This window comes from Lontra canadensis, unplaced genomic scaffold (genome assembly GCF_010015895.1).
Source record: "Lontra canadensis isolate GAN:19392208 unplaced genomic scaffold, GSC_riverotter_1.0 scaffold14, whole genome shotgun sequence".
In the NCBI taxonomy this organism is placed as follows: domain Eukaryota; kingdom Metazoa; phylum Chordata; class Mammalia; order Carnivora; family Mustelidae; genus Lontra; species Lontra canadensis.
Window position 1 is genome coordinate 7227190 of NW_022631008.1, and position 14703 is coordinate 7241892.

Consider the following 14703-nt stretch of genomic DNA (forward strand, 5'->3'; position numbering starts at 1 on the left):
AATTACTTTGGGGTTCTTTTGTTTTTGAGAGACAAAACAAAATTTTAATTCCCTTGGCTTTAAAGTGAAGAACATAAAAAATAAAGCCTTACTAAAAAAAAAAAAAAAAAAAAAAAAAAAAGGAAAGAAAAGAAAAGAAAAAAGAACACCTTATTAAGTCACAGCAATTGTAATTTCTTCCTAAATTGCTCCCTCCGGATTTTCATGTTCCTGTCAAGGCTATGATTTCTCTTCAAATCAGTCAGGTTTGAAGTTGGAAGCAGCCCACACACAGCCTGGTCTCTCTGCTGGACCCAAATTGTCAGTCACCAAGTCTCAGGCCTTTCTCTCCAAGTACACCTTTCCATTTCCTCAGGCTATGTTAGCCAGAGGCCTCAGGTGCCTCACAGCTGTCATTGCCATTTGTCTCACTGCCTCCCATCTATTTTTAGAGGAGTTTTCAGCGTATTTGCCTAAAGAGTCAGGGAAGTAAAGGAGTGAAATGAGCTGACTGAGCACAGGCCTTATTTGAAAGGACAGCTTTCATTCAGCTCCAGTTAATTGTTGCTTCCCTGGGGATGATGGGACAGTATTCCTAGAAATCCAGTTTTCTAAGGACAGTCAGAGATCCCCAGAGTTTCCATAGGTTCTCTCACTTCCCTTGGATTCCTGGGCATTGGAGGTCCAAGAAGAGAGGTATTTTGGACCTGGAAGGTAGATTATGAAATGTACTGGGCTGGCTAAACTACTCAATGCCTGTCATGTCCACAGTCCCTCACGTGGCCCTAAGTGGTTCCTTATTCATAGATGCCTCATCATCCTGCTTCATCATCCTGCTTCATCATCCTAGCCAAGAGCCACCAAGAGGAGGTCTAGTAAGAGAGTTAAGAAAGTTCTGTTGAACCCGGATGATGGTAATGAGTCATCCAATCTGGACCAATCCAAACTGGACCAATCGGTTTCTCTCTCTTTGGAATTTGAACTCTAGATGAAAAGTCAGTTAAATGGTAGTGATAGTGGAAGTGGAAATACACAAAAAGTGCAAACAGAAAGACTAGTTGAGTCATGGGAATGCCAGAACATTTAGAATAAGGATTGACATCTGCTAAGGACTGACAAAATAACCTAGTAACTAAGGTTGCAAGAGATCCTGAATAAATTTCACGTTTCCAGACTTTATTCCAAGTCAGTTAGGCACTATACTGTTATTTCTCTGTCTCCCATGAGTTCTGGGTATGAAAGTTTCCACTGGATCCTATGAGGCCTGGTATGTGTCTTGATTTCCTTATGTCTGTCTATGTGTGCACACCGTTAAAACAAATACGCCATTACTTTAGGAATCTGAGTGAATTCTTGTAACGAAGAAAACCTAACAATGTATATAATGCTTTCTTTAAAGGGGGGGGTTACTTTACTCAAACTTTGGTAAATTATAAAATGCTTGTCCTAATTGTTTCTTTTCTGTGGTCCTCTGCCCTTCTCCAATTTTTGTGATGTAGAAATCATTCTGGAATACTTAAAAGAACTCTACTTAACTAAAAATACATCAATAAGTCAATAAAAATGTGCCAATACTCCACAGAATGCATTCTGTCACACACACAAAACTGGCATTAAGTTTTTGATGACTCAATCAAGAGTAGTTGCAAGTAGGGATGGGTCTGGATGGCCCAAGTTTTGCAAGGAGCTTAAATGGTGAGAAAGACAATAACTCTCCAGAGTTACAAAACACTCTGGAGCAGGAATTATGCTTCAATTCCATTCTTTGAATATTTAAGGCAGGGGAGATAAAATCAGAGTGATAATGAGAACAGTAGGAAAAAAATTAAAAGATAAAAAGGGAAGAAAGACATAAGAGACAAAGTAGTAGGATGTAAGATATCAAGATTAATGAAGTGATTATACAATTGATACCTGAGAACACATAAGGATTATACACAAGGGCACAATTGCAGTTTGGCTGAGGGGTTAGAATTTTAAGATTATGTTGGGGGAAAAACCCAATATATACATATATATATATATTTTTACAATGGAATAGATGTTTTCAGTGATTTCATAGTGTTAGAATTAGAGTTTAAAAAAAAATCAATGTAGACTCATGACTTTGAAATGTCTTCCAATTTTGTCCATAAAATGGCCTAGGAAGGATATTATTCTAATCCCAATCTATACTCACACAAAAACAATCTCATATTCATTCCTGATGCCCAGAATTTTCCACTAATATTTTTCTTCACTTAAAGGAATTTCAAGTTTTTGGGGTTTTTTGTATTTTTTTTTTAAGATTTTATTTATTTATTTGATAGAGAGATCACAAGCAGGCAGAGAGGCAGGCAGAGAGGAGGAAGCAGGCTCCCTGCCGAGCAGAGAGCCCGATGCGGGGCTCGATCCCAGGACTCCGAGATCATGACCTGAGCCGAAGGCAGCGGCTTAACCCACTGAGCCACCCAGGCGCCCCGTTTTTTGTATGTTTTTAGTTATTTTTTTTTATTGTGTGATGTTAGTCACCATACAATAATACATCATTAATTTTTGATGTAGTGTCCCAAGGGAACTAAGGTTCTTTATAAAAGGGTTAGAGAAAGAGGAAGATAATCTGAACATTTTGTGTATATAAAGCAAGGATGTTTTTAAAAATGTTTGGGAGAAGTGCTGAAGAGACAATAGAACCATCTTTAAAGGACTTTTACTGACCAAGATTTAAAGATTTAATTTAAAAAGGAAAATGATTATAGATGATTGAGACTGTGTTAATCTGTGAAAGTCCATAATGCTTCTCCAAAGGAAATAGTTTTAAAATTTAGTCATAGGTAGTTTGGCTATAAAAGATAGTGTAATCTGACTGGCTCAGTTGGTGGAGGGTGTGAGTCTTGATCTCAGGGTTGTGAGTTTGAGCCCCAGACTGGATGCAGAGATTTCTTAAAAAAAACAAAACAAACAAACAAACAAAAAACCTTAAAAAAATAGATAGTACCTGTGATGATATAGATATGTTAATTTTTTAGAAGTTGAATAAATACAGAGTTATATGTATGGGTTTTTTTTTTTTTTAAGATTTTATTTATTTATTTGACAGACAGAGATCACAAGTAGGCAGAGAGGCAGGCAGACAGGCAGGAAGGGAAGCAGGCTCCCTGCCAAGCAGAGAGCCCGAGGCGGGGCTCGATCCCAGGACCCTGGGATCATGACCTGAGCCGAAGGCAGAGGCTCCAACCCACTGAGCCACCCAGGCGCCCCTGTATGGGTTTTTAAAAAACTCTAAAGCATATATTAGTTTATAAAGCATAGGCATACCTTCTTTCTAATTGCAACAACAGGGAAGAATGAATAGAAGAAACTGGAGATCAGCCAAGCAGTCCTAGAAAAAAAATATAAACTACATCAAGAACAGAAAGAACTGCTCCACATCATTTGTCACTTGTAACAACTAGGTAGAAAGGCGACCCAACATTTAATCAGAACTGGGGTAGCAAAATGACCAAGTAAAAGGTGAATTCCATAGTGGTTTTCACGACGATAATTTGCCAAGTTCCTGAAGATAGCTAATTGCGTAGACTCCCTCCCTGACTCACGAAAGGTGAAAACTTTCAATGATCCTATTAATTTTAAGGAATTAATGAGACAGAATCAGTTTGCAAAAAAGAACAATTTAGCTCATTATGTAATGATAAGAACCTGGATTCTGGGGCACCTGGGTGGCTCAGTCGTTGAAGCCTCTGTCTTCAGCTCAGGTCATGATCCCAGGGTCCCGGGATCAAGCCCCACATTGACTACCTGCTCAGGGGAGAGCCTGCTTCTCCCTCTCCATCTGCCTGCTGCTCTGCCTACCTGTGCTCTCTCTTTCAAATAAATAAATAAAATCTTAAAAAAAAAAAAAAAGAACTTGGATTCTGTAAAACTGCCAAATGAAACTTAAAAAATACATCATTTCAAGGGAAGCACTGCATCCTATGAATGGCAAGGATTTAAAAAGTTTTATCAGGGTGGGGGACGGGTTAGCCCTGCGATAGGTATTAAGGAGGGCACGTACTGCATGGAGCACTGGGTGTTACATGCAAATGATCAATCATGGAACAGTAAAGCAAAAACTAATGATGTACTGTATGGTGACTAACATAAAAAAATAAAAAAATTAAAAATAAAAAGTTTTTATCAATGTATGAAAGGAGACACAACCAAGCCTATGACCCAACTAAGATTAAATTGGTTGAAACCCCATCTGGTCAAAATAACATGCTCTTTCTTTTGGTTTTATATCTAGGATGAAGGAGAATCAAATCTCTATAATATTACTGTACCCCAGGGCTGCCACTGGTCCTTTGACACCTTCGTACCAATAAGAAAAAGATTTCTTCCAGGTACAGCCTGGAAAGATGGCAGAGAGAGCTGTATTTCAGGCCTCCCTTCCACCTTTGGCCAGGCACCCTTGTGCAAAGTACAACCTGCACAGGCCCACTTGCCCCTCTTAGGAAAGTTTAAGAAATAAATGTGGTGAAATTACTGCCACTCCAGAAAGGTATAAGTATAGGGACAACAAAGACATTAATTTCAACCTGCGATAGTGATACTTCAGTAGCAATTTAAGTACCAATTTTGTCATTATTGTGAAATTTTGTGCATATCGTTTGCTTCTAAATATAAGCCTAATAATTTCAATTAAATTTTTCAGACTATGCTGATAAAATAAGGCTTGTGGTCAATGCTTAAACGTCAGGGAAATTTTGGGTTGTTAAGTTTAAACATTTTGATTTCCTGGTTGTGTTCAGTGTTTAGAGGAATTTTATTTAATAGATATGAAAGATGAATAATTTGAGCAGTAAGGAAAGTGTAAACTAGGAGTGTTCCTCTTTTCACACATGTCCCTTAGAGCTTAGACATTTAAGATTTAAGCAGTAATAGGTAGAGGAAATAGAATTAAAGCCACAATGAGGGGAAAAGAAAAATATTAAGAGAAGGAGAACAAAAAAAAAAAGAGGAGGAGAACAAAAAGATGATATTCAAGGCAGAGAAAGCGAGAGAAGGACAGAAGTAAAATAAGAGACAAAGGTCAGCTGGAGAGAGAGCAGAGGAATTCAGAAGGCTCTGAAATGTTAAGGCTTATAAGCTGCTTATTTCATACGTAGTTTTGTACCTCTTTTCCCTGCTCTTTACTACCTGGTTTACTTTTCAATTGTTTATTAAAAAACAAACAAACAAACAAACAAACAAAAAAACCCCAACCTTCTCTAAAGAAACTGCTGCCTTCAAAATAAAACCAAGACATGCACTGGAACAAAAGTCTTCAAGACCCCTGAGAGTCCTCCCAAAACTTACTTTACCCTTGGAATGTCTTGGTACATCCACGATTCACAGTTTGGGCCCAGAAAGAGCATCTGACCTCTTCCTTTATATCATCTAGCACAGATGAAACCAGGTTTGAGTATTCAAATTAGGCTTTCCTAAAGACAAAGGATCTGTACAAACTATATATATAAAGAATAACATGAAATCCACTAATGTGGTTTTTTTTTTTTTAAGATTTTATTTATTTATTGGACAGAGAGAGATCACAAGTAGGCAGAGAGGCAGGCAGAGAGAGGAGGAAGCAGGCTCCCCACCAAGGGAAGAGCCCTACGCGGGGCTCGATCCCAAGACCCCAGGATCTTGACCTGAGCCGAAGGCAGAGGCTTTAACCCTCTGAGCCACCCAGGCGCCCCACTAATGTGGTTTTTAAAAACCTGGATTATTCTCTTCTGGTGATCCCTTCCAGCTCCCTCTTTGTGGGAGGCACCAGTTTAGCACTCATTGTCCAGCCACAGCTGCAAGGCTACCTTCCTTAATGCACAGAATCCAGAGTCTTACATGAGGCCTATCCTTTTGGCCTCAAAAATATAAACTACATACCACGTAATAACTCTAAGGTTCACCCAAGAGATACACACAGACAATAATAGGTGTCTTCCATCAAGGGCCCCTTGGAACTACCAGTGAGCAGCTCCCTGGAGGGTAAATTATTCTCCAGGACAGTGCGATATTGCCCCAGATAAAAACCAAACTTTAGGCCTTGAGGCAAATTGAAAAGAGGACTAGGCATTAGGAGTTCAAGGGATTTAGTCCTTGACTCATTCCGTGACTCTTTGGTATGTTATTTTATCTTTAGAGGCTTTATTTACATTAAAGGTAAAACAGAACTTATCTCTATCTACTTTAAAGGATTAGGGTACAAATAAAACGAGTTAGATAAAAAAGTGCTTTGAGAAAGTATAAACTCTTACTAAAACAATTTTTTAAATATTAATTTTTATTTATTTTTTAAAATTCTTACAAAAAAAAAAGAACCACGTCATTCCAGAGTCTCCATAATCTTTGCCTGTTCTTCTCCACCAACTCTTGCCAGGCCATTCTTGAACCCAACTTCAATTTGCAGACCAGAGGATTTGAATTAAAGGCCCTCTAAGATCTGTCACAGCTCTGGAAGTATAGGATTCCCATTCATCCAGTGAATGGGAGCGCTTACTATGTAACCTGTTGGAAACCCAAGAATGAGTAAAATCTAGCAAAAATGATAAAACCCAGTAACCATTAATGATGGACTATCATTTGAAGAGTTTATACAGATCTTCCTCAATTTACAAGGGGTTTATACCATTTGCATAAAGTTTTGGAAGCATTAATCTAGATATTCCCTCTGTCCAACTTTGTTACCAATCATAAAACATTTATCAAGCACCACAAAGCTGAAAAATATTCGCTAGAAGCTCCAAGGATATAGAGAAGTGTAAGATTATTGTGGTGGTCTAAAGACCTATCGCACTTTGATCTTGCAATCCCTAGACTGGAGTCCAAATTCTATTAACTTACCGCATGATGTCTGACAAGGATTTTTTGCCTTTCTAAAGCTGCCCCCCCCAATGAAATGGGGCTAAAATATAGTACCAGTTCCTTAGGGATGTTGTGAAGTTCAAATGACACAGTTTATGTAAAGAACAGTTTCTACCACTAAAGTACTTGATAAAATAGCCACGATATTTTGTGTGTGTGAGCGCAGTGCGGAGGGATGATGCGCGTGAGATTTCCATAACACACAGCTAGCAAAACAAGACTGTATGTTGCAGAGCCGTTTCACTTTCTTCCTCTGAGACGCAAGCCTCTTCCTTTGCTTTCTCCTCTGTCAGGCACCGTTTCGTGATCTCAAAGTCTCACAGTTCTTCAAGTATAAGGACAGTAACATTTCCACTGCTCAGTTACGGATTTATGGGGAACTCTTTATATACTAAGGGGCCAATTTCAAGTTACTCCCTTCTCACTCTTTACCGTGGCTAACGAACAGCGTTGGTGACCCGAGTAAATGAAAACAAAAAACAAAAAACCAAAAAACAAAAACGTAAGTCGCACTTAAACAAATATAATTTAAATGTGGACTGATTTCCTTACAATTGCTAAGAATGAAACCCCTATAACGTACTTTGAAATCTTAAAAAAATAATTAATACTGTTACATTAGGCTTGAAATAAAACAGATACATCCCCAAGGTCAGTAGCTGAGGAAGCATCACGGGCCTTGATGTTTCCCGATTCTTTCTCCCGCCCCCCAGCCCCTTTTCCAAATTCATCCTAGATACCGCACTTCCACCACTGCCTTCGGGGCAAGGTGCGGGGGCGAGTAAGGAGAAGGGTGGGGGAGGTGGGGCTGAAACGGAACTTCATTGTTCGCGGGACCTGCTCTTCCCGAAAGAGCCCGTTGGCAGCGCCTGCGCAGTGCGTGCTCTTTGTGCGGGGCTGCAGCAAGCCGGTTGTTTGTGTGCGTCTCTCGGAGGCGGTGGAGAGAGAGCAGAAGGGGCGTGGCCAGTTCTGTCGCATTCTGATTGGGCTCCTGGAGGGAGGTGGGCGGACACAGGGCGGAGCTTCTGATAACAACACTCCGCGCTGAGGCTGAAGCTGTTTGTTGCTGCGCCGCCACCGCCCGAACCATGGTCCGCGCTCCACTCGGGCTCTCTTTAGCAGCAGCAGCCGCCGCCGCCGCCGCCGCCCTGTGATCGCTGGCTTCACTTCCTCCTTTTCTTCTTGCTGAGCCACTTTCCTCCTAGAGCTATGACCGTCGTCTCCGTCCCCCAGCGGGAGCCACTTGTCCTGGGCGGCCGCCTTGCATCTCTGGGCTTCTCCGCCCGTGGTTACTTCGGGGCCCTCCCGATGGTGACCACGGCCCCGCCGCCTTTACCCCGGATCCCGGACCCCCGGGCACTGCCCCCCACCCTTTTCCTCCCTCACTTCCTCGGGGGAGACGGTCCCTGTCTGACCCCACAGCCTCGCGCCCCTGCACCTCTGTCCAATTGTAGTCTAGCTACGGCGGGAGGCACCCCTCGGGCAGCGCCAAAGAAGCGGCGAAAGAAGAGGGTGCGGGCCAGCCCGGCGGGGCAGCTGCCCAGCCGCTTCCATCAGTACCAGCAGCACCGGCCGAGCCTCGAGGGCGGGCGGAGCCCCGCGACGGGCCCGAGCGGAGCGCAGGAAGTCCCGGACCAGGCGGCCAGTTTGGCCCCAGGTCCTGCGGCCGCAACCCAAACTGATGAAGCGAGCCCTTTCCCCGGCCAGCTGCCGCCCGCGGCGCCCGGCCAGTCCTTGTTCAGAAGAGAGGTAAGGACCGCGAGGGGGACATGGAGGCTGTTGAGTTCTGGCCCTTAGACGGGCACGGCCGGGCCCTGGAATTTGGGGCCCTGCTCTGAGGGGTCGGGAAGGGGGGGGGCCGGGTGAGGGGCGGCTGTTTACTCGGGAGGGAAGTTTCCGTGACGCCTGCTCTGTTCTAGCTGGGGGAAGAAGGGGGAGGGGGAGGCATGCGCTGGCGCTGCTGATTGGCTCCCGGGAGCCAGCCAATGAGAGGAGCGGCTGCGCCCCAGCAACAGCCCCAATTTAGAAGGCTGGCGCGGTTCCAGGGGGTTTCGGTGTTCGGGCGCGCGGTGGGGTGGGGGATGGAAGGGGCCCGGCGGGAGGCTGACGTCAGCGCGCGCTACGTGCGCAGCGCTCCGGCGCTCATGAAGGTTAGGCGGTGTGGCCGTGGTAGGGGAACGGGGCGGGGGGGGCGACCGTCGTCAGCTACCTGACCGTTGGTAGCTGCAAGACTAGTCGGCGGCGCGCATGCACTTTTCTCACCGCCCTGTTGTGGGATTTGGAGTAGGCTACGAGCGGCACCATTCCCTTTGGCTTTTTGCTGAGATGAGAGGTGCTGCGTGTGCGGCGCTGGCCCGATTGGGGCTCTGCCCCTCGCCGGCCAGCCTGCTTAGCTCTACTTCTAACTTCAGAAGTTGGCAGGAGCGGCGGCAGTTCTTGCCTCTTTGAAACGATGTTTTGCGTGTTAGTGTATTAGATGAATGGGATGGTTTATTTACAGTCCGTGCTGTAGTAGGCCTTATTAGTGGAAGGTGGTTTTATTGTGTCCAGAACGAGGAAACTTTTTAGAAAAGTTGAGTTGACGTTAAGCCACCCAATTGCCATGCTGTTAGGTTAGGATAAAATGAAAACTCAAACGAGATTAAATCGCTAAAATGATTTGAAATTGACCTCTATAGCAAAATAAAACGTTCCAGTTTCAAAGACTTACACTGTCTTAACAAGAAATGAAAATAAGTTGGGACGCTTTGGTGGCCAGTGGTTTCAGCGTCTGCCTTCGGCTCAAGTTATAATCTTGGAGTCCTGGGATCGAGTCCCTGCGTATGGCTCACGGCTCAGCGGGGAGTCCGCTGCTCCCCCTGCTTGTGCTCCTTCTGTGTCTGACAAAATCTTGGAAAAGAAAAGCGCGCGCCTGGGTGGCTCAAGTTGGTTGAGTGTAGGCCCTCGGTTTGTCATGATCCCGGAGTCCTGGGATCCAGTCCCCGCATCGGGCTCCCTGCTTCTAGAGGAGTCTGCTTCCCCTCTGCTAAACCCCCACCCCCCGCCTTGTGTGCTTGCTCGCTCTCAGAAAAGTAAATAAGTAAAATGTAAAAAATTAAATAAAACATTAGATATTTTTAAAATGAAAATAAGTTACAGCCATTTTTTTGCTGGAAGAATATGGGAGAGATTTGCAGGTTCTCTTCTCGCTGTGCCCTTGGTGGGGGGAAAGGAGATTTGACCTCCGTGATTACTTATATTAGATTCAAATTTTAAAATTCCACGGCTCTGTGATATAGGATAAGCTAATAGTCTACTTCCGTACTACTTGTTTCCTAGTTAACAAGTAATAATTATTGTCTAGAACAGTTCAAACAGGGAACTCTGGCAGTTACATGGAATGTTACCTTGTGCCCCCAGCGTTTGTCTTTTGGTTCCCGCTTCCCTACCATACTACAAGTATTGGAAGGGCAATGATCTAATTAAGTACTGTATACTTTTCTATCCGGTCGTGGCTTCCTATAAAGATCACTTTGAGTTAGGAAAAGTGATTGGAATTGGTGTAGCAAAGTTTTTGAAGCAGTTGTTAAACCAGGAAGTAGGGGCAGGTGGAAACAATTTTCTGGCCATGTATTTGCTGTAAGTAGATAAAATCGGGAAACACATAAAGTGATTAGTATTTACATTTTTAATATTTGAATTTCTGAAATTTTGTTTTCAGAAACTGGGAGATAATTTTTCTGTGTAGTTAGTAACCATTACCAAACACTTGGTCACTTAAAATCTAGTTCCTGCTAATTAAGTTTTTATCTGGAATAATTTTTAAAAGACTTGACTAAAAGACAAATAGTAATCTATGAAAATAGATTTTATTTTTAACCAGATTCAGCCAATCAAAATGAAAGCGTGCGAAAATTTCTCTTAGACACATCCTAGTGTAAAACCGCTGACACATTTAGCTTGTGTATTTTTGGAAGGTAGCTCATTACTCTTCCTTACAGTTGATACAGAATGATGAACTTGGGTTACTTTGGGATTTTCCCTTTGACACTTGGTGATCGTAATGATTATATTTTTAGTAGTAAATTTGGAGTTTGCTTATTTGATAAGTGCAGCGAGCACATATATGTTTAATCAAGACCATAACTAAAGTCCAGGAGAAGAAAACATTAAATACATGGTGTGAGGTTTGTGACTAATTTCTGTCATGAGACTGTATTCACTTTTATGTTCCTTGTCTTTATAGGTTTTAAAATCAAAGATGGGAAAATCGGAGAAAATTGCCATTCCCCACGGCCAGCTTGTTCATGGTATACACTTGTGTGAACAACCAAAGATAAACAGACAGAAAAGCAAATATAACTTACCACTAACCAAGATCACCTCTGCAAAAAGAAATGAAAATAACTTTTGGCAGGATTCTGTTTCATCTGATTTACTCCAGAAGCAAGAAAAAAAGCCTTTTAAAAATACTGAGAACATTAAAAATATGCATTTGAAGAAATCAGCATTTCTAACTGAAGTGAACCAAAAGGAAAATTATGCTGGGGCAAAGTTTAGTGATCCACCTTCTCCTAGTGTTCTTCCAAAGCCTCCTAGTCACTGGATGGGAAGCACTATTGAAAATTCCAACCAAAATAGGGAGTTGATGGCAGTACACTTAAAAACGCTCCTAAAAGTTCAAACTTAGATCTCAGATTGCAGTATGTCTGTAAAACAGTTTTTTCAAAATCCCAGGACTCTTGAAAAGAAAATTGGTACAGAAATGGAAATTTGCCTTGTAACATACAAGTGCAAAGATGAGTTTAAAAAATTACAAACAACTTGTATTATATTTTATATTTTGTAAATACTGTATACCATGTATTATGTGTATATTGTTCATACTTGAGAGGTACATTATAGTTTTGTTATGAAAGTATGTATTTTGCCCTACCAGTTGGTAGGTGTTTTGTATATATACAATGGAGAAATTTTAAGTGTGCTAAGGCACATGGAAGACCGGTTTATTTGCACAAGGTAATGAGATTTTTTTTTAAAGAAACAGCTATCTAATCTCAAGGTGAAGATCTAAATGTGAACAGTTTACTAATGCACTACTGAAGTTTAAATCCGTGGAACAATCATTGTAAACATGGGGTTTGTCTGTGTTTCTCTAAATTAATTTCTGCCTTCTAATCTGTAATTACTGGAAAACTCCTGTTCCCATTTTTACCAAACTTAATTTCTGGTTTTTGGTTTATCCATTCAAATTTAAAATACCTCTAATTTTAATGCCAACAAAATTGGTTGTGATCAAATTTTTAAATATAATAATAATTTGGCCCCCCCCTTTTACACTAGTCTTGACTCTTTGTGTGTGACTTTCATGTTTGAGTGTGTGACTAGGAGATGGGTTTTAACTTTCCCATTTTACTAATTGTCTTAGTATTACACTAATTGTCCTTCCTCCCTCTGAAATTTAGAGTCCAATAATTTAATGCTACTACCTCCCAGGGGAGGAATTCCCCATTTTATAGTTGGAATGGTTGTGCTAAGAAGTACAACTGATTCGTTTATAATTTACAATATATTTTTATATATGAACTGTTCATAAGCACTGTTTAACTTCCCCTATAATATCAGTGAAAGAAAATGACACTTGGTTCACTAAATTTACGATGATTTTGAATGGTGGTTCTTGAACCAAAGCAAGCATAATTTATGTTAAAATAGAGGTGGCAATTTTGAACCTATTGATGTTTGCTAAAAGATAAGTATGGTAGATTATGTATTTTTACTTAAAAATTCAAATTTTGTTCTAAAGCACTAGTTTTCCATGTATGTTTTTTTAGTTCTGCAAAGCTAAGGTTTCTTTTTTTTTTAAGAGATCACAAGTAGACAGAGAGGCAGCCAGAGAGAGAGAGAGAAGCAGGCTCCCTGCTGAGCAGAGAGCCCAATGTGGGACTCGATCCCAGGACCCTGAGATCATGACCTGAGCCGAAGGCAGCTGCTTAACCCACTGAGCCACCCAGGCACCCAGCTAAGGTTTATCTTGAAACAAAAGGAAAGTTTTTTTGAGTAGTCAGGCAATACTTAATATATGAAAAGGGTATTAAGAGGGTATATATGATTCTCAGACATACAAAAAGGGTAATAAAAGGGTACATATAATTCTCTTAAGGTGGAATAGTTGAGAAAGGTACTACCATCCTTCCAAGAAAAGATAAATGGAAGAGTCTTAAGGTTGTAGACTCAAATACTCATTTGATTCATACAGTAGGGGAGACTTTTTGGATGTGCAAAGGTAGGTGGTGTGGGCACAACCTTAGAATTGGTATTGATGAGCTAGCTGTGCCGGGAGGGTATGAAAACTATAGCCACCACAAAATCTAAACTCGTCAATGTAAGTGCCTGCAGTCTTGTTTACATGGCACATACCAGCCAACCATTCTTTGGCCCTGGCTAGAAAATGCTTCATTCTTCTATGTATATAGAGAAAGCTATATTTTTTTTTTTAAGATTTTACTTATTTGACCAGACAGATCACAGGCAGAGAGGCAGGCACAGAGGACGAAGCAGCCTCCCTGCTGAGCAGAGCGCCTGATGGTGGGGCTTGGTTGCAGGATCCTGGGATCATGACCTTGAGCTGAAGGCAGAGGCTTTAACCTACTGAGCCACCCAGGCGCCCCGAGAAAGCTGTGCTTATGACATACAAGTTACATACAGCTGGCTTTAAAAAATGCATTTAGAGAAACTTTAACGAAATACAGGAAGCTTTCGGTCTTGCAAAATTTTGTAAGATTTTCTAAGTAAAGGAAATAGATAAAATAATTTTACGGTTTGAAGAGTAAACAAAATTGGCTGAATTACACTATGGATGATACAGTGAAAGGTACTGGCAAACTCAGAAGTTGAATAGTTTCAGTATTCTAGTAAGATACTAGTCTGCTAGTGGTCCTAGTCCCTTGAGACTGCTGTAACCTTACCAAAGACCGGGTAGCTTATAAATTTCTGTCTCGCCCAGGAATCCAAGATCATGCCACCACCGGATCTGGTGTCTGAGAACTCAGTTCATGGTTCATAGATAGGAAGTTTCCATTAAGTCACCTGGCAGGAAGGTTGAGAAAGCTTTCTTGGGCCCCTTTTGTAAGGCTATTAATCCATTCTGGAGGGTTCTACCCTTCTACTCCCTTCCCAAGGTCTTCACTTTGTAATACCATTAATTGTAGGTTAGGTTTCAATGTAACTCACTGCAGTGCAAGCCAATCCATTTAACCACCTCTGCTGTTCTCCTACTGAAGTCCTAAAACATTTTTCCTCCAGTGTTCCTATAACTGGTTTTATGGGATTATAAAGGAAACACTTTGCATTCACCAACTTCAGGTATAAATTTTAACTAGTCTAGTAAAGAGGACTTAAAATTGTAAAGGGGTGAAAGGTTTATATGTGAGTGGAAATTTGTTCCATAGTGAAGTGCCATTGCATAGATCCGTATGTAGAGTATTTTACACTGCAGTTGCTTTTAGACAAGTGTATAGTCTGATACCTCAACTAACACTGGTAAAGTGACACTGCTGATACGGTAACACCGTAGAGCTTTTATTTGCATTAATCTTAGTGCTGAGTATTTTAGTGTCCTTGTGGGCAGATAAAGGAAAAAAGGCAATAAAACATCAAATTGCACTATTAAAAGATTGACAGGAACAATTCTTTCCAGACTTAAAGGGGGTTTGCAAGTTAAAATGTAAATTTTAAGGTGGTTTATGTGGTTTATAAATTAACACTAGAATGTCTTAAGAAATAATATACATTTTATCAGGACCAGCATTCAGGTTTTAGGGTACTTTTTTTGTTTGCTTTTTTAAAAGATTTTATTGGAGAGAACACAAGCAGGGGGAG

General features: G+C 41.4%; 1 protein-coding gene across 1 annotated transcript; it reads left to right on the top strand.

Annotated features, from left to right (window-relative positions):
• The first annotated feature begins 7944 nt into the window (after positions 1 to 7944).
• On the top strand, positions 7945 to 12164 carry PNRC1 (proline rich nuclear receptor coactivator 1). Its single transcript, XM_032858094.1, has 2 exons — positions 7945 to 8592; positions 11069 to 12164. The coding sequence occupies exons 1-2, from the start codon at positions 8053 to 8055 to the stop codon at positions 11510 to 11512; spliced, it is 984 nt and encodes a 327-aa protein (XP_032713985.1). The 5' UTR covers positions 7945 to 8052; the 3' UTR covers positions 11513 to 12164.
• Positions 12165 to 14703: the final 2539 nt, after the last annotated feature.

Excerpts from the sequence above, each read along its gene's own strand:
- PNRC1 (XM_032858094.1), top strand. The coding sequence starts at position 8,053 with ATGACCGTCGTCTCCGTCCCCCAGCGGGAGCCACTTGTCCTGGGCGGC. Across the intron at positions 8,593-11,068 it reads AGTCCTTGTTCAGAAGAGAG|GTTTTAAAATCAAAGATGGG; the intron begins GTAAGGACCGCG and ends TTGTCTTTATAG.